Below are 24,823 nucleotides of genomic sequence, written 5' to 3' on the forward strand. Positions count from 1 at the left end.
GTAGCTGGGTGCGAATCCAGTGTATCCACGGCCATACGTTGCCACAATATTAGGGTAGCCTTTGATAGAGAGGAGAGAGATTACAAAGAGATGAGAAGAGAAACTTAACACCAACACACACACACACACACACACACACACACACACACACAAACATTGGGATATTCCTACTTATGCTTATATCCACTTTGAGAGTGAAACAAATCTCAAAAGGCTGGCTTTAAAACTCGTGGGGATGCAGACGACTAAAGTCTTCTCATTTTGTCAAGCAAATTCTAATGTTACTTAATACCCTGAACAATGATCCACATTAAATATGAGCCCAACATAGTTACATTTTGGAACAGTACTTTTCATGTAAAAGGTATTGTGTGTTACCCTAACTTGCTTTGTTTGACATTTTATTTATTTATAGCTCATAATGTTGATGGTAGATTGTCAGCTGACAGATATTGGCTGTGTGTGCAGTTTGACAACAAGCACCACCCTCAATCAATGGTCAACTGTCACAATTACATTACCCTCTAATCTTGATCATGCTGCTCATGTTGTTTTTCCTACAATCTCTCTTTAAAGCAAGTTACCCTTCATGGATCAATAACCTCTTTAATTATATTATATTTTAACACACTTAAGGAACCTCAACAGGAGCCTCAGAGCAGTTAATAGAAAGTTTTTTTTAGCTGCGACCAGCAGCTCTATAGCTCGCTCTGTCGGTCCACAAAAATGTCCCCACCCTTTGGCGGCCACAGCTTTCGCCCTAGGAGGCTGAAAGTTGGCAACGAGGTCAAGTGTTTGTGAGTTTGTGTGTGTGTGAATGCATGAAGGTGTGGATGCTTGCGCATACGTGGTTGCAGCAAATTCATGCTCGTCTTTGTTGTTTATTACTGATCTCCATCATGTATTGGGGGTTAGATCAGTAGGGTTGGGTATCAAGACCTGGTGTCAAATTTGGTGCTGGTTCTTTAAAGGGTTAAAACACAAAGCATTGTTAACCTCCTGAACAAGTAGCACTCCTCCTGCTTCTTTACTGTCTAATTCATTAATTTTTTTCAGGCATATTTATAGCAGGTGCCTTGTAATGACGTTGGCGTCTGTTTATGTTCTGTCCATGAGTGAATATGGCTGGATGAAGTTTGATAAAAAGATGCTGTCGGCCAGGAAGTGATGTCCGCTTCTCATTTACACCTCCAGATTGGTATTTATTTGTGTGTTGCTGTATTGTTTACTGGTTAAAACAAGGTTTTACCAGGAATTCAAACTGAATTTAAAAATAACTTGTTATCTATAGTTGTTTATTGTTATCTCCAGAGTCACCGAAGGCAGACAATGTTTTAAGGAAATGATAAGCATGCTCTAAATGTGTTTAAATAGGAACAACCTCTGGGAACAACAACATCACTTGAGGGTTTTGAGAACCTAAGGGTTCCCACACCTTCTTTAACATCAAACTCAATGACTTCTGGAGGACCCAACACAGCATACTTTGAGACATGGGATCAAGGGAAATGTTATAATGAGAAGTAGCAGAATTTACAGAAGTTCAGACAACAATTAAAAAGAGAGAGAGGCTTGAATGTGAGAACAATTCTCACCTGAGCTGCTTAGTTTCAGTGAAGGTAACAACTAACGTTAAATAAAATAAAAAGAATGTATATCAGAATATATCATTTCAAGCACTTTCAATTACCCATTTAATGTCCAATGTCAAAAACTTTAAATCCGCCGTTTTTACCTGCACTGCTGTTCGAATTACAGGGGAGGGGGTTTAATAATCTCTTATAATTATCCATCAGAGTATCCATCATCAAGCACCGACAACTGCTCACACCTTTGTGAAGCTGGCCACTAAAATAAGATTTCAGAATATGTACCTATTTCTACACGCAATGACAAATTAATAATGCAAAACAATTATAATTCGAAAATGTCTTTGTCCCTGTAATATTTGGTAATGTTGGAAACCGAAGCATGTTTTCGGTTTTATGGTTGAGTTTACAAAACTGATTAAATCAAATAAATTGAAAATGTAAAATTATAATTGTGTAAACATTTATCAGCATTTGAATTGATATAAAGCATAAATACATACATCTGTGTAAAAACAGTGCTAAAGTAAAACACTCAGGATCAGTTACGATTACTATTTATTCCACAGCCACTGAATTATAGAACTCGCTGAGGATTGAAAATGTGACAACAAATTGCCATCTGTAAACCAAAGTCAAAGTGTGTGTGAGGGTTCAGGCTTGTTTAGAAGTTGTGCTGTCCCTGGATGGATGGAGAGTTACAATGAGGCCAGAAGAAGACCTAGTGTCATTTGAAAAATTTAAGAATAGCAGATGCTGTCAGGATTCTTATTACAAACACAGACCCAGCAGTTAATTAGCTGGACAGTTTTCAGACAGAAGCAGCTGTGGGCAACATATTGAGAAACGGGGTGTGAGGGAGCAGGCAGCTAGGAAGTGGGAAACAGACAAAACAAGAAATTTGAGAAGAGTGGGTGGGTGAGAGAGTGAGCCTGTGTGAGAGTGACTGAGAATGTGAGCGCTATCAAAGGTAATATAAACATAATTAACCCCTTTAATTATGGTGTATGTCTCAGTCTTTATCCGTTTCCCTCAAGTTATTATCACCTTCAACCATAAGTCTGGACTAAATTACCTAAAAAGAGGAAGTCCTCTAGGCAAGGAACGAATCACTGGAGGCGACCTTGATAACTCTTTCTTCATCGTGTGTAAATAACAGCGTAGAAACTGACATCGGAAACCCTTTTTACGGTTTTGTGTCCTCAGTTCCCGTTAGATACAGGATGTACTAGCTAGATACATTGAAAGTAGTCTCATCTGAATGCCAGAGGATGACAATGTTGTTCTTGAAAAGCAAAACGCCAACGAATTTGGATTAAAGCGGAATTTGGTTAAATAATACATGTTGTGAATTTTGGAAATGATAACACTTTTGGACTCTGGAGTTATTAGAAATGTTTGGATCACACAAGTCGGAAACAACACACCACTGGAATCTAAATCTACAAATAGTATAATACTTTTTTAATTTTAAGGTCCTCCTTCTATTATACAAAGCCCTCAACAGAACCGCACCAAATTACACTGCCAACTCTCTAATAAACTATGTGCCCCCAACAACATTACGATCATCCACTACTGGTTTATTAAATGTTCCCAGAAACATCCAAAAGAAAATTGGGGATGCAGCCTTTAGCAATTATGCACCAAAGCTATGGAATACTTTACCTGCAGACATTAGGGAGGCAAGCTCGCTCAGTATCTTCAAAAGTAAGCTAAAAACATATCTTTTTACTTTAGCCTTTTAATGGTGATATTTTATATCTCTTTACTTTAGCCTTTTAATGGTGATATTTTATATCTCTTTACTTTAGCCTTTTAATGGTGATATTTTATATCTCTTTACTTTAGCTTTTTAATGGTGATATTTTATATCTTTTTACTTTAGCCTTTTAATGGTGATATTTTATATCTCTTTACTTTAGCCTTTTAATGGTGATATTTTATATCTCTTTACTTTAGCCTTTTAATAGTGATATTTTATATCTCTTTACTTTAGCCTTTTAATGGTGATATTTTATATCTCTTTACTTTAGCCTTTTAATGGTGATATTTTATATCTCTTTACTTTAGCGTTTTAATAGTGATATTTTATATATCTTTATCTTAGCCTTTTAATGGTGCCACTTTAAACTAATTTAAATTATTTCATACATTTTTAAGCTTGGTTTTCCTGAAGGAGGATCATTTAGTGTACTTCAGACTCATTTACATCAACACTGTGATTATTGTACTGTAAATGCTCTTATTCTGTCCTTGTACTAATTGTTATGTTTTTGATGTGAAGCACTTTGGGCTGCAATTCTTGTATGAAAGGTGCTATACAAATAAAGCTTATTATTATTATAATACTAATAATATTAGTGTAGCCTAATCTTTATCTGCAACTGTGTAGAAATACCAGCTTTAAACAGAATGAAGGGACTGCGCAGCATTTGAATGTTGATTTAGAATTTGAAATTTAACATTATGTATGACTCAAACTATTCGGTACAGCACTAATATTTCTAAATACTAACAACTAAAATGAAGTGTACAATGCATATACTGTATCGCATTTCAGTTCTGGAGTTAAAATTGAGCTAGACATTTATACATTTTGTTCAGAGATGGCATACATACACTTGTATGCATGTGTCTACAACATGAAGGCGTCAAAACACATTTTGCATTCATGCATATTTGAGTGTGCGAGTATGTGCGCCAGTGTATGTAGGCTATGTGCGTGTGTTTGTGGGTGAGCATGTGTGTAAATGCTCTGTTCTGTATGCCTCAGAGGCTGTGCCAGCTGGAATCAGAAAGGTTGACCTTGGTCATAAATATCTAATCAGTGTTTGCTGTCCATGAAAAAGTTCAATTTATTCCTGACCCAATGGGAAAATGCCTCTCCCAGACCCTCTCTCCTCTCGCAGACAAAAAGAAATGCAACTCAGAGACGCTGTGAGAGGAGCCTTAACCTGGTATGGATGAAGTAGGACGGAGGCTAAACCAGAAAAAAAACCTCCATCAGCTGCTGATGAGAAGTCATCACCAGGAAGTTACAGATGGATAGCTTTCACACAACCCCTCCTCGTTGTTTGTTTGGTCTGAAAAGAACTGTGATATGATACAATGAAAAGCTATCACGGACTGCAAAATATTGGATATTATGTGTTTGATACCGTCTTACTGTCAAACAGAATAAATGCCAAACTGAAATTGTTGGCTTAGATACCTCATAGTCCCTTATTTCAACATTTTCTGAAATAGCAAAACCACTTCCCTTGTCTGATGTTCTGCATTACAATGGCTTTCACATTACTAACTGAAGAATTTGCGGTGAGATGTGTGCACTGAGTGTGTAAGGAGAGGGCTATAGAGGGGACTGTGTAAGTGTCGGGAAAGTGGATTAAGATACATGCTTACTATCTCATGAAATTCTTGGTATGTGCATACAAACTAGAAAGAGGGAGTGAAAGAAGAAAGTGTTTCCTATCCTCACTAAATGAAGCCTGCCATTGTGTCTGGCCTGGTGGCGGCCTCTTAGTGCTCTTATTTGCCTTATTAATATGCATGCTAATGTACCTATTTTATGGCTCAACAGTTCTGATTCACTTTAAAATCAATTATCCATCTGGTACACCCATACCTCGCACAGGCTCAAATGTGTATTAATTTCAGCAAACATACATCGGGCACAACACAATAAAGATAAATGCCTCGATTAGAGGCAGTAAACAAAGGAGCTAGGGATGGCTGTAATGAGATTTGGCACAAAAGGAGCTTACACTTTCTTAAATAATGAGCCTAGGGTCCCCTTTTTCTAAATGCAAATTATATAAAGGAATGTTTCGCTGTCCTTGTTCCAATTTCATTTAGATAAGAGTGTCTCCAAACAAGTTGGCTGTTAATATTCTCACATGAGCACATCACTGCCTTTCTGCCTGCCGTCTCCCAGCGGAGGGGAAGAGTGCCGTCCTCTTCACACACACATTAGTCTGTAATAAGTTCTGGAAAGTTCACGGTTCTTGTTAAATACTTCGAACGGATGAGATGGAACTGAACGCCTTAGCTGGTCTTATCTATACTTTTACCACAAACAAAACTAATTTATCAGTCTTATGGCGAGGTTAACCCTAGAATAGCCCTGACAGTTTATGCCACTGTATATAGATGGATAAATATATGGCGAAAAAAGATAGATAAATAAATATTGTATATAACTAGTTCCAAAAATAATTCCACATATCAATAATTGGTCACTGGTTCGAGTCAATTCCTGTCAGAAAATGCAAAAGAAGCAACATCTAACTTTGACTTGCCATCGACCTTCAAACATTACGTTACCTGGTACAGATCAAAATGCATGACTGAGGTTCTGCTTGCACCTGCTACACGGGGAACGGGAGGGGGGCTAGTCGCACGGCAAAACGAGTCTCTTACAATCAGCTGCATGTCTCTTTTGCTTTTGAAGGAAAAAATAAATCTTTTATGCGAGGGCAAATCCATTTGGTTGGGTCGCACATACAAATTATATGCATAGGAAATGTGAACGACAGACAGATGAACAGATAGAGAGATAGAAATAAACGGAGAGATAGATAGATAGATAGATAGATAGATAGATAGATAGATAGATAGATAGATAGATAGATAGATAGATAGATAGATAGATAGATAGATAGATAGATAGATAGAGGGCAGGTGGGGGTGGAGGTGGAGGGAGAGAGTGCAATAGCGTTAAATAAAAAGGGCCACAGGCATGGGCTGGAAGGGTAATGAAAAGGGGTGGGCCAGCAGCTGAGGTCCCTGTAGATGAGATCTCTCGCTGACATGTGTGTCCCCTTCATTACCCATTAAGGGGGGCACAGTGATGAATCCTTAATATGACATTACACCAATTTTCCTCTTCATTTAGCCTGCTAATGTGCTGGTCTGCTCCTATATGCCCAGGGGCTGCCTGTACCAGACTCCACCAGAAATAGACCACAGTGGTCACTGGTGGCACACCTTGAAGCAGCCTAATTAGGGGCAGCGCCCACCTAATGGGGCTATCTAGACGAGAGTTTGCATAAGATTGATTTTTTTCAGAAGGCAGAAAATGATGACTGAATGGCGTGCATGTCTGACATTTACTCTGCACGCCCCAAACCGGCTTACATTTGATCTTTTTATTTAAAATGTGTGTAACACTTTCTATGACGCCATTCTGTAATGACCTATAATGTCAAGCATCATAATTGTCACTCACTTCTTTTGCAAGGATCATAGTGTATTATAATTTCCATAGCTGTAATACATTATAACCTTTTTCATAATGCATTGAAATGTGATTATAAGTTAAGTAGCCATTGGGTGATTTAAGCAAAGTTATATTTCATTTAATTATTTCCTAAAGTATAGGCAGATATAAATCATTACAAGCTGGTTATAAGTCACTATAAGTGGTAAATATTTGCTTTAAGTAAAAATATATCATTAAATCTTAAAGTGAGTGACCAGCAACTCTGAAGTATTATGATACTTTCCCTTATAAGCCATTAGAAAATGATTTATGAGTATTGTTAAAAATAATTATTCATATTTACGAGCGCTTACAACTATAATCTTTCGGCGCTATAAGTATGTTTATAATGCATTCTATATATCATCATAGAAAGTGTTACCAACATATGTTCTCATTTAAAATAATGAACAGTTTTATGCCTTATTACACCCTAATGGACCAAACTTATGTTTCATATAAAGGATGTATTTGGACCACTTGTTTGTTTATTTGCATAAGTGTGTGTGTTATTGTGTAAGTATGTGTGTATGACTCACTCAGCATGCCCATCCCCAGCATGAAGGCATCCATGGTGTAGGGCAGACCCCTGGCTCGCCCCCGTGTACCCGGTGGGAACATCACCTCCTTGGGCTGGGCCTTCTTACATTCTACCTATGTAGACAGACAGACAGACAGACAAACACACACACACACACACACACACACACACACACACACACACACACACACACACACACACACAAAGCATTAGACTGTGTAAGTACACAACGAGACAGATCTGACAGGGCTGTCTCAGCTCTTTAAGGTGGTTTTCTATTTGACTTGCACAGCGCTGGATGTTTTCCATAGAGAAAAACAAGACTGAGTCAATCCGAGCACCTCACATTTTAGAGGAAAGTCTCGAAGGAAAACTTACAATCATGCTCCTCCCGCATTAAAGCAAAGGTTATTGCTCCAGTGAGCATGTGCTCAATGCCTCGGGGAAATACCAGCTTAATACTTTCCAAGTGTTTCTGAGACATCAAGGTAGGAGAAGCTCTGTTCTGCAATGCCATTACAACAGTGTGTCTAGTTTCTTTGTGAAGTTCAGTTCATCTAATACAAACCAGAATAATCTCAAAAGCAAAATAATCTCTCTTCATAAAATATCTATGTTATACTTATCTTTAAACCTTACCAGGGCAGTGTGTTTAAAATCTAAAGCTGGTAAATAAACAAGCGTGTTTTAAAACTCAATATGGTTATTTTTTTGTTCCGTTTGTGCACTGTGTGTTTGTGTATGTCTACTGGGCTGTAGTCCCCAGTGCCCCGCAAACCAATTCCACCCGCAGCGCTCATCTCTCTCCTGCATTTCTTTCTCTCACTCCAGTTCTCACACATACAGGTTTGTTCATTTCCCATCTTGCAAGACTGACATATTCTCCTCCTCCTACATAACACATATCAAATGAGGGATGTGACAGGGGCAGATGAGGAGAAGGAGGAAGATGAGAGTCCCATTTACCACGTATCTATTCTATCTTGAAGAATTATAGAGAAGCACGATCGGCTGACAAGGGTGGCATGGTCTTGTGTCTGTCGGTTGTTCTTTGGTAGGCCAAGTCTGTTCACCATGCTGCACAATCTATTTGCTCCACTGCCTGCTTGGCATCAGCCTGTCCATCTGTTTGTCTGTTTGCCTCCTGGCTCTCGGCTGCTTCTCCCTACTGCATCCACTTAAGCAGGGTTTTCTCGGCTGCTGCGATTCACATGTCATCCTGGCCTGCTGCACAAGACAGGATGCTGCGCCAGTTCTGTGTTCACCTCAACCAAGGTGCAGACCGGCATCCATACAAATAGGCTCGCAACCCTGACAGGCCAGCGGTGCACATTACTATTCACGCATGCACTAAGTTGCCAAACTGGAATAAAACTTCACGTCTGTGCAAAGTTGCTGTGCTAAAAGAATAGCACGGTGAGCTCTGTATATCCAGCAGAGAGCTGGAAATGTAAAGAGGGAAAACTAATGAAAAGGGTTTCCGTCACAGAGGGAAAGTTGCTGGGTTGCAGGGCTATGATTTGTTGCTGTTAGCGACACTTTCATTTGAAGTAGACTCAACGAAAGTACACAGTTCCCTCAGCCACTTTGTAGCTGTCTCTGTCCCTCTGGCTCGCCTGCAATGGTTTGACATTGTGGTGAAAAGAGCACAGGCGCTCTTATCAGGGAATGACCCCCCAGCATAACAGTAGGAACTGGATGGGACAAATGGGTCCGTTAGAAATCTGAGTACACTGCAGAGAGTTTTACATGTTTACATAGCTGGGTGACAAACGCAGTGTAGTTCAGAGACAGTGTCTGCTCAGCGTCCTGCAGCAGCCCCACCCACATCCAACGAGTTGGATGCTCAGATAGCCTGCTGGTGGTGATACCGACCCGGGTGTGACTCATGACTACATGCTCTTAGATGCGGATCTTTCATATTCAGGGAGATGGTTCCTTGTCATGGATTTAAAAAAACAGGCAGGAGCCAGGATCTGTGATGGTGTGAGTGTGTGGGTGTTCACCTGCTTCAAACACACAGAAGTGTGTGAGGGAGGGAGGCAGGAGCTTTCAAAAGTGAACTAAGCCAAAGAGAGGAGAAGAGAGAGGACGGCAAGACAATTCTGAGCCTGACAGTGAAGCACTGACAAGGTTCAGCAGTCGAGAATGCAAGAGATTCACATTTTTCCATGTGGAAAGTTTTACAGGCTGAACCTTTAGTCACATAAACGGTGGGAAAACATTACATTTACAAGCTATCATTTTTAAATGCAACTATTGTGCTGAATTGTGGCTTTTCTAGGACTCTTGATACTATAAAGTCAACACAATATTGTTTTGTGAAAAGCTTGATCCACCATTTTACATGTAGGTGTTTGAGCACCATTGTGCCTTGTTGAGAAAAAGGGGCACGCCGTTAACCTGCCATGCCGTCACCGTCTAAGTTTATTGTGTTGTGTGAAAAAAGCACACAAACACACACACACACACTTTGCAAGACAGCTGACTGTTGAAGTGGATTCCTGCCACACAGTGTTGACAAGGTATGGTTACCTCATCCTGCGTGCTTTCAACATATATGGAGATATTCCCTGCCACTCCGCTGCACTGACATACTGCAGTTGATAGCTTATCTTTTGAGATTTGTGTCACTCAGTAACCCGAGATAAAGTCGGGATGGAGGAAAACAGAAAGCCAAACAGTAGAGTGTATATACTCTTACAAAGTTCAACTTCATCTTTTCAGCAAGTTATTTGATATATAGTTTGTGATTGATTGACCGCTATATACAGCAACTGGGAATTCTGAACTGTTAGTTTAAGCGATTGGAGGCAGGGACGACTGTGAAGTGAAAAGAATTCAAACCCCCCCCGACACCAAATATAGGTGTCACACATCAGCATGTAACTAACTGATGTAAAATATGGTCATTTATATATAAATATATTTGTATAATTATTTATATTTTATTAAAAAAATGATGGGCTATTTGTATTTATGCAACCACAACAGCAACAATAAAACAAACAGCTCAGTCAATTCGCTGTTGCTCGTGCAACTTTAACCCAGCCTTGTGCACGTCTCTGATTGGAGCAGTCCTTCAGACTCCACCGCGTCACATACAGCTGTCTAAAAAAAGCGAACCTTGGATCTCGTCCAAGCTGCTTCGTCAACCAAGCAGTTTGTCGGGAGTAAAAAGTAATCCAAACCAACAACAAGAATTGAGCCCAAAACGCTGCGTGCTATAAGGAGACAGATGTTGACATACAGTAGCTTGTGGATACTAGAAGTTATTACTGATGCTCATGTTTAAAGTCTTCAAACTGGAATGATGCCAAGTTAAAGGTTTAGTCGTGAGGCTTAACATAAAAGTTGTATTCATTTTATTTGTGCATTGTAAATGTTGTTAAATGGGAAAACAAATTAAAAAGATGTAATGTACACTAAATAGGGCATCTTGCTGAAGCTAATTGGCAGGTTAATCGAAATTCAGGGTGAGACAAATAAACAATGAAAGGAATAAGTGATAAATTCCACATCACCTCCATCATTAAAACTGAAATATTTCAGTGTCATTGCAGAATATTTCATTTTGTTCTGCTGCTGTTTTTTGGTTATGATATCAGAATTGTTTTTTAGGTTATTATTGTTTCAAAAAATAACTACACACCAACAACCAAGCTTGATATTGAAATGTTGAGGTGCACATGCTGTATGCACACAGGCCCACTGAGGAAGAATCAAACAAAGAACTGTCCTTGTTTTCATGTACAAACCCTCTGATACAGAACGGAGGAACACTCTAGTTATGACCTTTTCAATACATCTCCTATACATATTAACCTTGTAGGTATAATGGGAAGGTGTGGGCGGGATGGACTGGCAATGGCTGTCCTTCAGGGATAAGTGTTGTTTGTGTGTGCGTGTGTGTGTGCGCGCGTGTGTGTGTGTGTGTGTGGAGGGGGAGGTGTACAGCTACTATTAGCTTCACTAGTGAATGGATTCCATCAGTAGACTGGCAGACTGAAGAAAGAAAAGCGTGTGATTCATTTACTCCAGCGCCTACTCCCAGCTGAACAGTCAAAACACATAGACTGCATAGTTAGGAAATGTCACGGCTCTGCATGCGCAATATCAGGCATGGTTGTCTGGGAGTATTAAAGAAAAGGCTTCTCACAACCATTTACAAAGTCTTTGATTTAAAGAACAAAATGACTAATTAAAACAATATTTTTTTGTAAAGCTAAATCCTTTAGCAGTTTCTTACGTGCTGAAGAGAAAAGTCTTTTATAGAGATGTTCTGAGTAATAAAAGAGCAGGAGGCGCACACTCTAAAAAGCCAAGAATGGGCTGCATGCTTGACAGATGTGTGAAATGTTTCAGTTGCAGTTAGTCATATTTCTGTGAGAAGTGTGAGAAGTTTCTATAGACAATTTCATACTTTCCTCTCCTTGAAAACGTGACACGATAGAAATACATTTTAATTCCTGTGATTCCAAGATGACCAGGGGCCGTATTCACAGAGGATCTTATCTAATCACTAGGAGTCCTCCTCAATTGTGCCAAAAGATCCTTACTAAAGAGCAATTCACAAAGCCTTTGACCCTTTGCTATGGATGACATCATGTTTCTTGGATGAACTTACTCATTAGGTCTACAGTAATTGATTGTTAGATAGGCAGATAGACGTCATTTCAATGTTTTACAAACCGTCATAGATTTCATACAGGAAACAAAACATAATACTTTAATACTTATTTCTGTGAGAAAAGCACAGGCAGGTCTTTGGGGAGTGCTTCATTTCTTTTAAAATTAAAATGATATTAACTCGTCGCCATCAAAATATGCTATAAAAAGTTGCATATTTAAAAACTGCTTTCTTCAATTAACTAACAAACACGACAACATATTGCTCCCTTGCTATTGCACTGTATTAGGAAATGTTTTTGTTGTGACTCTTGTTGCTGTTGTGATCTGTTGTTGGCCTGTTATGTGTTGGATGCTTCTATTTGACCCGGTCTTGGCTACGTCTCACTTGTAAAAGAGCTTTTAATCTCAATGCAACTTCTACTTCAACTAAATAACGGTTATATACAGTATATATTGTTGTATTATTTTAAAACCTTACCTTCAGCAGCTAACGGATTGTGAGCAGGTCTTATTGGGATACTTTGTGAATGTCGCCCAGAAGCGCCGTTCTCTATTATAGGTCCAACAACAAACATTTCAAACCTCCAGGTGGCCAATGTCTGATACTCAAAAGAAAGTGTCACTTTAAGACCTCTGTAAACCAGTCAAAACAAAAGCTGTATTACAAAGAGGCTATTTACTGCAGACCTTCCATTCTGAAACGTGTGTTCCCATGTTAAATAAAAGAACTGGGACGTGTTATAATGGTAAGAAGTTTTGGATGAAGCAAAATGGTGCCTTCAATGTCAATCTCACATTGGTCATTATGCCTGATGTTATCTCTGCACTGTTATGTAAAAGCTACCGAATAGGAGGTCATTTTAAGGAGCAGGTGCTCCCTGTGGTGCCAAAACTGTTCCCTTGACATGTTTCTATATACTAAGATGATATTGTCTCCATACACACTGAGAAACACATTCAAAAGCAATGCCACGATCATCAAGTTGCCATCAAATGGCTACCATCACCTCCTCAATCAGCAGATCTGAACATCTTGTGTCTTTTATGGGACGTCCTGGAGTGCAGAGTGCAAAGTGGATTTCCACCTCTTTCATCTCTCAAAGCTTTCCTTCTTCTATGAAGGGTAAACATCCAATTACTTACAGTCCAGAACCTGTAAGGCAGCACTCCATGAGGGACTGAAGCTCCGAAGGGTGGTCATACTGCCTTATTAGGCACTTGATGTTCAAACACTGTTAAAGATTCAACTTTAAAAAGAAATATCTTCAAAGACATTTTCAACACCCAGAGACTAAAATAGTGAAATCTAGTTTATTCTATGGCTATAACCAAGTGTGTCAAGGGGTGATTTATACAACATAAAACCTAGGTGCAGTAAACATTAATGTTCATCGGCAGCACTGATTGGTGGTTTGACACACAGCAGCAGAACTGGTACAGCTGGCATTCAAACTCAGAACGAGAGTTTAAATACACGTCATTAAGGTTTGGTTAGCTGATCACTGCTTATAGACATAGCTCACAGGCTGTAAACCACTGACATTGTGAACCTTTATCACAGATAAATGGACAGATCTACAGATTGCCCGCCCGGCTCCTGTTCTGGCAGGACATCGGCGCTGCTCACCGCCAGCATTCCCCCCGACCCGGGCCTAAAAAAAACTCCTCTCCTCCCAGCTTTCCAAAGCCCCTGTGCTAACGGTGTGAACAACACCAACACTTCTTCGGTGCTCCGAGCTCCTGGTGCTACTAACATTAGCTGATGGCAGCTACAGTTAGTGCTCGGCTTTATTTTAACAACACGCAATGTTTTTTAAATGATGTTGCTTTTAAGGAATTTAATTTCCTTGCATTAAAGACGATTTCTACAGTAGCCTGCTTTATCTGGTGTAAAACTAGTAACCTACATATGAGTTGAGTCCTAACAGGTTTTTACAAATGTATTATTTTCTTGTTCTTATGATTTTGATTAGTATTGCTATTAGCACTGGATAGAAAGACTAATGAACTGTTAATCAAAAGAGAATTACGAATCCTGTTCTATGCCCCTTTTAGAGGTTTATCTGTAAAGTTAAGAAAAGTTGTAAGGAAAACAGCTTTCCACCTGCTCCCTTAATAAAAATAATGCCCTATATTGTGCTGTAGGAAAAGTGCTGAATCCATAATAATATATGGGTAACATGATGCTTTTTTTTCTTTCATAATTCTGCTTATATCAATATAGCATGCCGAGTATATCTGTATCTGTATATTAAAGGCTGATGTATGGGTGGCTACCTGTATTAGTTTTTTCCTCCGCTGCAAGGAGAGTCGGAGCTTATTCTGCTCCTCAGCGCAGTAATTGGTTGGCCATGTCAGGAAGACACAGTGAGAAATTGACGACTAACAGAAAATTCCTCCCTCCTGTTGTGATCATTCGCTACCGTAGAATATTAAAAATGACACATTAAAGAATATTACCTTGAAGCACTTGACTAAAACCAATGTGAGTCCATTTTAATGGCACACTGCTCGCTCATCAGAGCCAATACTTGATAGGTATTATTATGAATTAGCTGTGCATGCATAATGGCAGGGTGGGGAGTGATAGAGGAAATGAAATGCACAACCTTTCCTTATCTGTATTAAATGTGCTCTCTTACTACAGTATGATATAGACATTCATATATGTGGGAAACCAGAGGGTGTCATAAACTGTTTCGAATATTTGAAAAATGTCAAATCATCTTACGCTTATTGATTTTTACTCAAAAATATTTACTGGTTTTAATACTGTAGCTAAAGAATCACGTGGAGCTTAATCCATACTTTTATCACTAGGGTTTGCTAAAGCAGGGCACTCTTGGGAAGTCTTCAATACCCCTGAGGCAAATTTGTGATTTGTGATATAAAATTGAGTTGACAGGTACAGAGGTGAGGACAGTGCAGAAGTCAGTGGTGGGGCAGGTTGAGAGCTTCTTGCTAAGCAGCACCCTATTTTTAATTAAATATGAGGCCAGGCTCACAGTGACAGAGAGGAAGTGCTCCTGAGAGTGAGGCCTCGGTGGCACATGAACACAGGGTGATTGACCAAGTCACTAAGAGGTCCAGTCACTCACATCTGAGTGGGAACTGACCCACTACACTGCCGGAGCCCTTGAGAGACCGGGCAAGGAGAAGGTGGGGTGCCCTGTACATCCACCACCCTCCCAAGCGGGGTGGAATTTCTGTCTGCATCAATTATTCAAGAACCATCTTAGATAACACTCGCAGGGAGGATGGATGAGGTCTATTTCTGTATGGTACTTCATAAGGATGAAGACGGGAGGCATTTTTTATTTCGTGTGCTGGTGCTTCAGACAACGGATAACCAGTACTCTCCTCTGTGCAGCAAAAGCAAAACCTGAAGTGTCTTTGAAAAATGCTTTTAACACACTCCACATTCTTCCCTCTTTGCCGACATATCCAAGATGTCAGCGCTTTGTAGAAGAGATACACATATTTCCTTCACCCTTGGAAATGTAATGTACAGTAGGTGTTGCCAAGAGGGACCCCTCACAAAGGTGACAAAAGCCTCAGAAAAATGGCCCTCGCTCTGTCCTTTTACTCTGTACCCCCTCAATAATCCTCATCTTTTCTGTTAAGGGACTCCCAGATGGTTCCATGAGAAACTACACTATACCACTGTTTTTGCAGTCATCAAGTAGGTGATGTATTTTCTGGCACCCTGTGAAGTGCGGCAAGAGACTTGAAGCTTAATAACCTACAATTTTCTTCACTCTTTCTATGAATTTCTTTCTATATGCCAGAAAGGGGATCATCGTGTGTGTGTGTGTGTGTGTGTGTGTGTGTGTGTGTGTGTGTGCCTGCCTGCCTGCCTGCCTGTCCGCAGCTAATCTTGCATACTTCTGTGCCCACCATTCTAATATTTTTTGTGTAACTGTAGGACTGAATGCTCAAGGACCTCCTGTAGTTGCAGTGATACACAATTACAAAGAAACTATTTATTGACTGTTTCATAGTCATCGACTGCTGACTCCTCACTCCTCTTAACCGGCCGGTAATGGCTGTAAGTGATCAACAACTGCTTCAGTAGCAAAAGGACTTTCTGGCATTCGGCTAGGCAAAAAACAAGCTTAACTATTGTGCTGGGGACCATATGTTTCCCTTTTTCGTTTCTCAAAAACTGACATCCTTAGAAGGTTTGGTCTAATTTGAAACGGAGCATCTGCAGATTAATTCCATACCCTGATATGTTATGATCCAATAAAGTCAGGCACGATACGAGAAGAATAAACCCCCATTTTTGTTTATTTTAGCCGTCATCTGGACTGTAAGTAAGCTGCGAAGGACAAATGAGTGAGAGTCTTGGTTGTGAGACTCTTCTTTGTTTGGGAGGGAGAGGGACACACCTGGTGGAGATCTGCATTATAATCAGGGCACTTTTCTAGTTGCAATGCGGGAATGGGCGGCACAATGCAAATCAAATGTATTTATATAGCCCAATATCACAAATTATACATTTGTCTCAGTGTGCGTTACAGACTGTACAGGTTACGACACCCTCTGTCCTTAGACCCTCACATCGCACAATGAGAAACTTCCTAAAAGAAACCCCATAATTAAAGGGGGAAAAATGGAAGAAACCTCAGGGAGAGCAACTGAGGATGGATCCCTCTCCCAGGACGGACAGACGTGCAATAGATGTCGTGTGTACAGGATAAACAACATAGTACAAATACAACATTTGACAGAAATTATTTTGTTACGTAAGTGTTACAATGCAACCTACACACAGCAAGAGAATGAATGAATGGAAGGCAAGTGGTGTTATTTATCTTGAATAATCTATAAAAGGAAGAAACCCCAGACAAAGTAGCTATTAAAAAAAAAAAAAAAAAGAAGGAACAGCCAAAGATCCCCCGGCCTATTAGAGTTTGTGCAACAGTGACATTATTTGTGACATAGAAAAGGTTCAACCTGAGCAGATTCAGAACATCGGGGAAACCTATTTTATGTTTCTGATGCTACTTGATAACAGGTATTTACTGTTGGCTGCAAAATACAATATTTGTGGTTAAATACAACAAGAATGGTTGGCCTTGGTTGCAGTGCAGGACAAGTTTGTTATTTTGTCTTCCTTTAGAATTAAGATAATTTTCTTGTTTTTTTATATTCCCGATTCAAAAACCTCATGCAATTAATGTGCTGTGAACATAGCCAATGTTAATTGTTTAAGAATAATATAATAATGATTACTACATTATTGAACATTAACTTGGCCAACTATTTGTTAATCACATTTGCATTTGTAATTAGCACCAGTGTTTACAATCTAATTATTATCCAATTAAAACTTCTTACAAACAGGCTGTGGGTTGGACTTCAATGAGGCAAAAAAGGTAAGAGTTGGATAGAAACACAGAAAACAACAACTTCCAAGTACAAATGTTCTCCAGAGGTTTCATATCAGATTTGTTGCTAACAAATTTCATATTAGCTATTTTTGTAACATACAAAATTGTGCATAAATAGGCATAGAAATTGACAGCATTGGCAGCAATTGTTTTGCTTTGTGTGCATAAATAGACGCTCTGGCGTGTGCATTCATGCTTCATATTGACGCGTGATATTCGTCTGTTCACAGAGTGCCATGCCTACATGTCAAAGGATCTGAGACATTTGATAGTGACAGAATATCTCACACACACACACACACAGTTTTTTCTGTGGCACACTCTTTGGCTCTTTGGTTGCAGTCCTTAGCATGGACTGTGATGCAGTGTGGGGACACGGAGGGATGTATACTGGGGGTCATATGTGACCTGGGCTGGTCCCTGGTGAACATGGTTCTACTACGCTGGTCCTGTCAGTCAGAGAGCAAGTCAAGTCAGTTTCAGGAAACGGCTGGGAGAGAGTAAAGACACACACTGAGAGGTGGCGGCAGTAAGACAAGAATTCCCTCCAGTCAATCACCATCCACAGAACCGCTCAAATAATGCAGGTTCTCTCAAGAGGTCTGCAGGGTGGAACTGGGTGAAGGAGGACCTAATGTCACACTCGCTACACTGAAGTCAGTTCCTGTCAATTATCATAAGAGACACAACAAGCTTAGAAAGCTGCTACTGTAGGCTGCTCAGAGATGACCATATTACTGGTGTAAATAAAACGGGCAACACTGGGACTCTGTGGAAGGTGTTAATCCCTGACTAATGAACTCCGCCTCTGCCAGTCGCTTCCCTGGACTATTCCACCTGTGCGTGTGTGTGTGTGTGTTAGGGGATTCAGAAATAGAGGGACAGGCTCCACTCTTCCGTCCCTCAGCCTGACAGGCAGAACTCAGCCACACAATTTCACGGTTTGTGGGCAGTACACACCACTGCGTTCCCATCCCTGAGACCCAGAGACCCACAGAGTGCGTGTGTATGTGTGTGTGTGTGTGTGTGTGTTCATGTTCATATGCACAGGCTAACACACACACACACACACACACATACACCTCCTCCGCTATTAATACTGGGGGAAAGGAGAAATCAAATATTAATCCTTCCAAACCCACCTGGAATTGAAAAATTAAATACAAAAAATGAGTCGACTTACCATTTTGTTATTGATTTCATGAAAATGAATTTCACAGACTTTCTCTACGATGTCTTCACTCTCAAAAGTTATGAAGCCAAATCCTAGAGACACAGAGAAGGGACAGGGGGGAGAGGAAGAGAATGGGTTAGTGGAGAGCCTTCACAAAACTTTAGGAACGAAAAGGAAAAATGCACCACAAGAAGGAATATTATCACGAGCCACATCCAGAAACTATGCGAGTATATCCACGGAGATTGGCTTGGGCATGGAAAAGAACAAGTGAACAAGACAGACATTGTCCCTTTTAAATCAGGAAAAAGATGAAATCTGCCACATTATTAAGGGCACTCGAGGACCTCTTCTACAAAGAGAAGATGGAAAAACAGCACAAAGCTCATTTAATGAGATTCAGGGAGCTCCGGCCGAGCATCTGAATTTCATTAAATGCATTTTGTGTTCTTTTTATTGAAATCTCACTGTATAACAAGCCCTCGTTTTTATGTTAATGCACGCCTTAGAATGAATGCGTCATTGACAGTTGGATTTTCACGCCATATTTATAGGATAAAAGCTTAACCCCTCTTTTAACACAAAGACAGAGAGACACGATGGTTTCAGACTTTTGAACACAAGTGGATTGCAATGCTCCCCTCTTGTGTTTTGATGGTGATGCACAAAGCAATCGAGCTTCTGTATAGCTGGGGTTGAAAGGAAAACTGATATTCTATTACTTTTGCAAAAGAGGAAACCGCACAAAAGACAAACAGTTAGCGAATAAAGCAGCAAGTGGGACTGAAAGGAGATGAGTTTCTTTTCAAAATGACAAACCCCACGATGAAATTATATCACCTCAGATTGAGCTTAAACCGCCGTCAGCGACTGCAGACAACATCCCATCGGACTAACACACACACTCCACAGACTTCACCGTCAATTTATTGTCATGAAACTTCACATCACAATCCTTTAAAGTAGCTGTAATAAAACCACTTCTTAAAAAGCCTAGTCTTGATCCAGAGGTTTTAGCCAACTATAGGTCGATATCTAACCTTCCCTTTCTCGCTAAGATCCTTGTCGCAAAACAGTTGTGTGATTTTTTACATAATAATAGTTTATTTGAGGTTTTTCAATCTGGATTTAGAGTTCATCATAGCACAGAGACGGCACTGGTGAAAGTTACCAATGACCTTCTATTGGCATCAGACAAAGGACTTGTCTCTGTTCTTGTCTTGTTAGACCTCAGTGCTGCTTTCGACACTGTTGATCATGACATTCTACTACAGAGACTGGAACATTGTGTTGGCATATAAGGAACCGCACTAAGCTGGTTCAAGTCCTATTTATCTGAGCGATCTCAATTTGTATGTATTAACGATAAATCCTCCATGACAGCCAAAGTCAGTCTTGGAGTTCCGCAGGGTTCTGTACTTGGACCGATTCTATTCACCTTATATATGCTTCCTTTGGGCAATATTATAAGGAACCACTCTATAAACTTTCATTGTAATGCAAACGATACCCAATTATATCTATCAATTAAACCAGACGAAACCAATCAATTGGCTAAACTTCAAGCATGCCTTAAGGACATAAAAACTTGGATGTCTAGCAACCTTTTGATGTTAAACACAGACAAAACTGAAGTTATTATACTTGGCCCTAAACGCCTCTGAAACGCATTTTCTAATGACATAGAATCTCTGGATGGCATTAATTTGGCCTCCAGCACCACCGTAAGGAATCTTGGCTTCATCTTTGATCAGGATCTGTCTTTTAACTCCCACATAAAACAAATCTCAAGGACTGCCTTCTTTCATCTACGTAACATTGCACAAATAAGACACATCCTGTCTCAAAATGATGCAGAAAAACTAGTCCATGCATTTGTTACTTGAAGGCTGGATTATTGCAACTCATTGTTATCAGGTTGTCCCAAAAAGTCGCTTAAGACTCTTCAGTTGATCCAAAATGCAGCGGCACGTGTATTGACAAGGAAACGGAACTAGGAAACGGGATCATATTACTCATGTATTAGCTGCTCTGCAATGGCCCCTGGTAAAATACAGAATATAATTCAAAATTCTTCTCCTGACTTACAAAGCAATTAATGGTCAGGCTCCAGCATATCTTAAAGATCTCATAGTACCTTATAAACCAACTAGAGCATTGCGCTCCCAGACTGCAGGGTTACTTGTAGTTCCTAGAGTCTCTAAGAGTACAATGGGAGCCAGAGCCTTCATCCATCAAGCTCCTCTCCAGTGGAACCAGCTTCCAGTTTGTGTTCGGGAGGCAGGCACCCTCTCCACATTTAAGAGTAGGCTAAAGACTTTCCTTTTTGATAAAGCTTATAGTTAGGGCTGGCTCAGGTTTGCCTTGGATCAGCCCCTAGTTATGCTGCTATAGGCTTAGACTGCCGGGGGACACCTCCCTGCTCTCCTCCTTCTCTTCCGCTCTCCTCCCCTCCCTCTCTCTTCTTCTCCCTCTCTATCTGTATGCATTTATGTAAATGTATGTTACTAACACAGCATCCGGGGCATCATCCCTGGAGTTTCTGTGTCTCTCATGTGGCAGGTTGCCACTGATAAAGTTTACTTCAGGATCAGGAATCGTGGCTGCGTCTGCTGACCTGGTCCTGCTGGACACCGGGAAGCCTTTTTGACATTTTCCTGGATTCATCCAAACTTTCTCTTTTTCAACACATCATTTTCTGTCAAATTTTATATTTGTACTATGTTGTTTATCATGTACACATGACATCTATTGCACGTCTGTCCGTCCTGGGAGAGAGATCCCTCAGTTGCTCACCCTGAGGTTTCTTCCATTTTTCCCCCTTTAATTATGGGGTTTCTTTTAGGAAGTTTTTCCTTGTGTGATGCGAGGGTCTAAGGACAGAGGGTGTTGTACCCTGTACAGTCTGTAAAGCACACTGAGACAAATGTATAATTTGTGATATTGGTCTATATAAATAAATTTGATTTGATCACACAGTGAAAATAGTCACTGGATGTGAAAAAGGTAGTGATACACTAATGAGAGACAACAGTTCAAATATTACTTGTTCATTGCGCTCAACAATGGTGAATATGACCTTTTCATACATGTTAGGATGAATCCATATGTTCTGGCATTAGCTCACAGTCATCATGCACTACACAGAACACATCTCAAGGTCAAAGACTCGAAGGCAGAGCTTCTCAGAGCCTAGTATCCTGCACATGTGTACATACTGTATACTAGGGTAACAGAAAAGGTTGTCAGGTGTCAGCCGTCAAAGATTCAGGATAATTTTTTATTTATTTGATCGATTCAATTGTTTGCTCTATAAAATGTCAGAATTGTGAAACATGCCCGTCACAGCATCCCAGATTCCAAGGGGACGTCTTCAAATGTCTTGTTTGTCCGACAAACAGTACAAAACCCAACGATATTCAGTAATGATGCAAAACAGAGAAAAGCAGGAACTATGAGACAAGACGAAATCAAAGAATGTTTGGTTTATAGAGGTTTAAAGATTTATTTGACTCATTACGATTAATCATCTTTCAAGATGGTTTCTGATTAATTTTATGTTGATAAACTGGTACATTTTTCGACTAATTTGTTGCAACTGTAGTTTGTAATGAGGTATACATTTATGAGATTTTATTTTTAGATGAAGTATTCGTTTTCCTCTTCTCACACTAAAGGAACAACCAGTCGTAGCCGCCTCTGTCACTTACTCCGCCGTCACTGTTGCGGCTGTAAAAAGGTTAATACATTGTTTTGAGCATCATAATGTAAATGCTGGCTATGTTGAAAATCAATGAGCAGAACTGCTTTATGGCACAATTGGTATTCCAGGATTTTTTAATTGATGCGATTAAATACCTTTTATTTGTCAGGTATTTCATTCACTGGATATGCCAATTCCCATTTGGGTAGTTTATATATGAACAGTTTACCACACTGATAATATCATACAGATATCACAATATATAATCACATATATCAATATATTTATAATAGACTATGCAGATTTGTTCTTGGCTGTCCGTTCAATTACTCATCATTGTACAATGTATGAAAGTCTTAATTGGCCCTCTCCCACCAGAAGACCGACATTGGCTGCAGTTATTTTAAAGTTCATTTCAGTTTATGGTGCCGTTCTCCTCTAATTATCAGGACACTTGTTCCTGCAGTGTCTAAGTCAATAGCTAAGAAGGCTTTTAAGTTCAAAGCTCCCTCTGATGGGAATCATCTAAATGTAAATATTGTCTCTATATCATCTTTCCCCTTGATCAAAATCTCCTTATTATATAATCCAGCTGTGCATTAAAACTCCTATAACATGTTTTATATCTGTATTACTGTATTACAGTATTAAATACACTGACATTAATGCTTTTCTATAATCCATGAATGAACGATCCATTCTCAAGCTCTTTATTTATTTATATATATTATATTTATAATTTCCAACCACATATCACATCCACCCTACCATATATTTCATCCATATCACCCACCCCGACTGCGTGCATACTGTTTGGTAAATATTTAGCACCTTAAGTGTCTTCATATTCACACCCAAGCAGAAGTGCAAAATTAAGAGTACTATGATACATCAGTCTCCTAAACAGCTTATTCTGTAAATGAAATCAGATCATCCAGAAAAATACAGATTGTGTTGTTGTTGAGCTGCTGCTTACTAGCAAGACTATCACAAACACTGGCATCCAAAGTTTTGTCATAATGTCTTTATCTCTCACTGGCATTTTTCTTTTCCGCTCCTCCTCCATAAATAACAAAAGATTCTCCTCAAACTCCACTCCTGCTACTGACACAGCGAGAACATATCAAAGCAGCCTTGTCAAAAGAAGGGTTGGAAACCTAATGTGTGAGTTGATTAAACATGGACAACATCTCGTCTAATGAGATCTTATGAGACAGAGTATCAATTTCCACTGAGACATCTCAACGCCGAGCTGTGGCGAGACACGTGTGTGTGTTTGTGTGTGTATGTGTGGGGGGGGGGGGGGGGGGACAAGGGACCGGTGATGACGACAGGCAGAACAATGGAGGGGAGGGGAGGGGAGGACTGCACCCTCTTCTCCTGCTCACCCCACCTTCATGTCAGCGCAAGGAGCACTTTTGACAACCAACAAATCAACCGCTAACAGTAATTTGTCATTGAGGAGTGTAGGTAGAGGGAGTGGAGTCTGGGGGGAGGGGAAGGAGGGCGGAAAGGGAAGGAGAAAAAGGTGGAGATGAAGAAGGAGGGGGAGGGATGGGGAGAAAAACAGAAAAAGTGACAAGGAAAGAGGTTAACACACATGGCCCCTGTCGCTGCACTCCTTCCTGCTGCTACAGGCAGCTCCTCCATCAACTGACAGGACATTTTCCACTGCACCATTATATCCACTGGGGTCAGGGCCAAGCCATACCACCACAGCTACCACCAGCAGGGCCCTTCCACCCATGACTGGATCTGTTTAAATGAACAAAAAGACATTTTGCCTTAGTGTAGACTAGTCCCACACCCACACCCACACACACACACACACCCACCCACACCTCTCTCATTGGCTCAGCACACGTCTTCCTGGTTAGTCCCCTGCGGACTGTCTGACCTTCTGGCCCTGCCATTACAGCGCAGTCCGATTGCTCTACTATCCTATTTTACAGACCTTACCGACAATTACAGGCTATAAAATAGCACCAACAGAAACATTTCTCTCTCCCATTCTCCTTCAGCAGAGTGCGATTGTCTCATGTATACCGGCTCTTCTCTTCAAACTATCCACACATGGCAGGGAGGCTGACCTCAACGAGACTATTAAAGACTGTCAGCACTGACAGACACAAGGAGAGAGGTGTCAACACGCCAGCACTGACGAAGCTTCCCACACACAGCTTAAACAACACCCTGTAAATGGAAACACATGGATTTTTGGTGGGAAGGCAGATAATAGGTGTTGTGTGGTTTCTGGCTGAGGCCTCTTGGCTGCACTTGCTCACACTTATTATCCAGAGCCTCATCTCATCGCTCCACAGAATCGGCAGGGAGCCTAATTTTTTACGGCCTTTTACCACCTTCATCATGCTCGGTCTTTATTTCACACTCATTCCAGGTTTCTCTGCTTCTGTTTTCTCAAATGCACTTTTAACACCCCTTCCTATCTTCGCTCTCCCTGGCCCCTCCAAACCTGGAAAAAAGCTGATCCTGCCAGAAGCAGATAATGGAAGGACTTGCAAATT

At 40.3% G+C, this 24,823-nt stretch overlaps 1 protein-coding gene across 13 annotated transcripts in view; it reads right to left on the reverse strand.

The window, feature by feature from the left end:
- The window catches only part of msi2b (musashi RNA-binding protein 2b), a 259,405-nt gene that overhangs the window by 51,628 nt on the left and 182,954 nt on the right, over positions 1-24,823 (reverse strand). For all 13 annotated transcript variants that reach the window (XM_029447406.1, XM_029447404.1, XM_029447400.1 and 10 more), the window contains exons 8-10: positions 18,605-18,687; positions 7,392-7,506; positions 1-59 (exon numbers count right to left, since the gene is read on the reverse strand). The exon at positions 1-59 is cut by the window's left edge and continues 16 nt beyond it. In XM_029447406.1, coding sequence (XP_029303266.1) covers positions 1-59; positions 7,392-7,506; positions 18,605-18,687 — 257 coding nt within the window. The remainder of the gene's footprint in view (positions 60-7,391; positions 7,507-18,604; positions 18,688-24,823) is intronic.

The sequence above is a fragment of the Cottoperca gobio genome, chromosome 14 (genome assembly GCF_900634415.1).
Source record: "Cottoperca gobio chromosome 14, fCotGob3.1, whole genome shotgun sequence".
In the NCBI taxonomy this organism is placed as follows: Eukaryota; Metazoa; Chordata; class Actinopteri; order Perciformes; family Bovichtidae; genus Cottoperca; species Cottoperca gobio.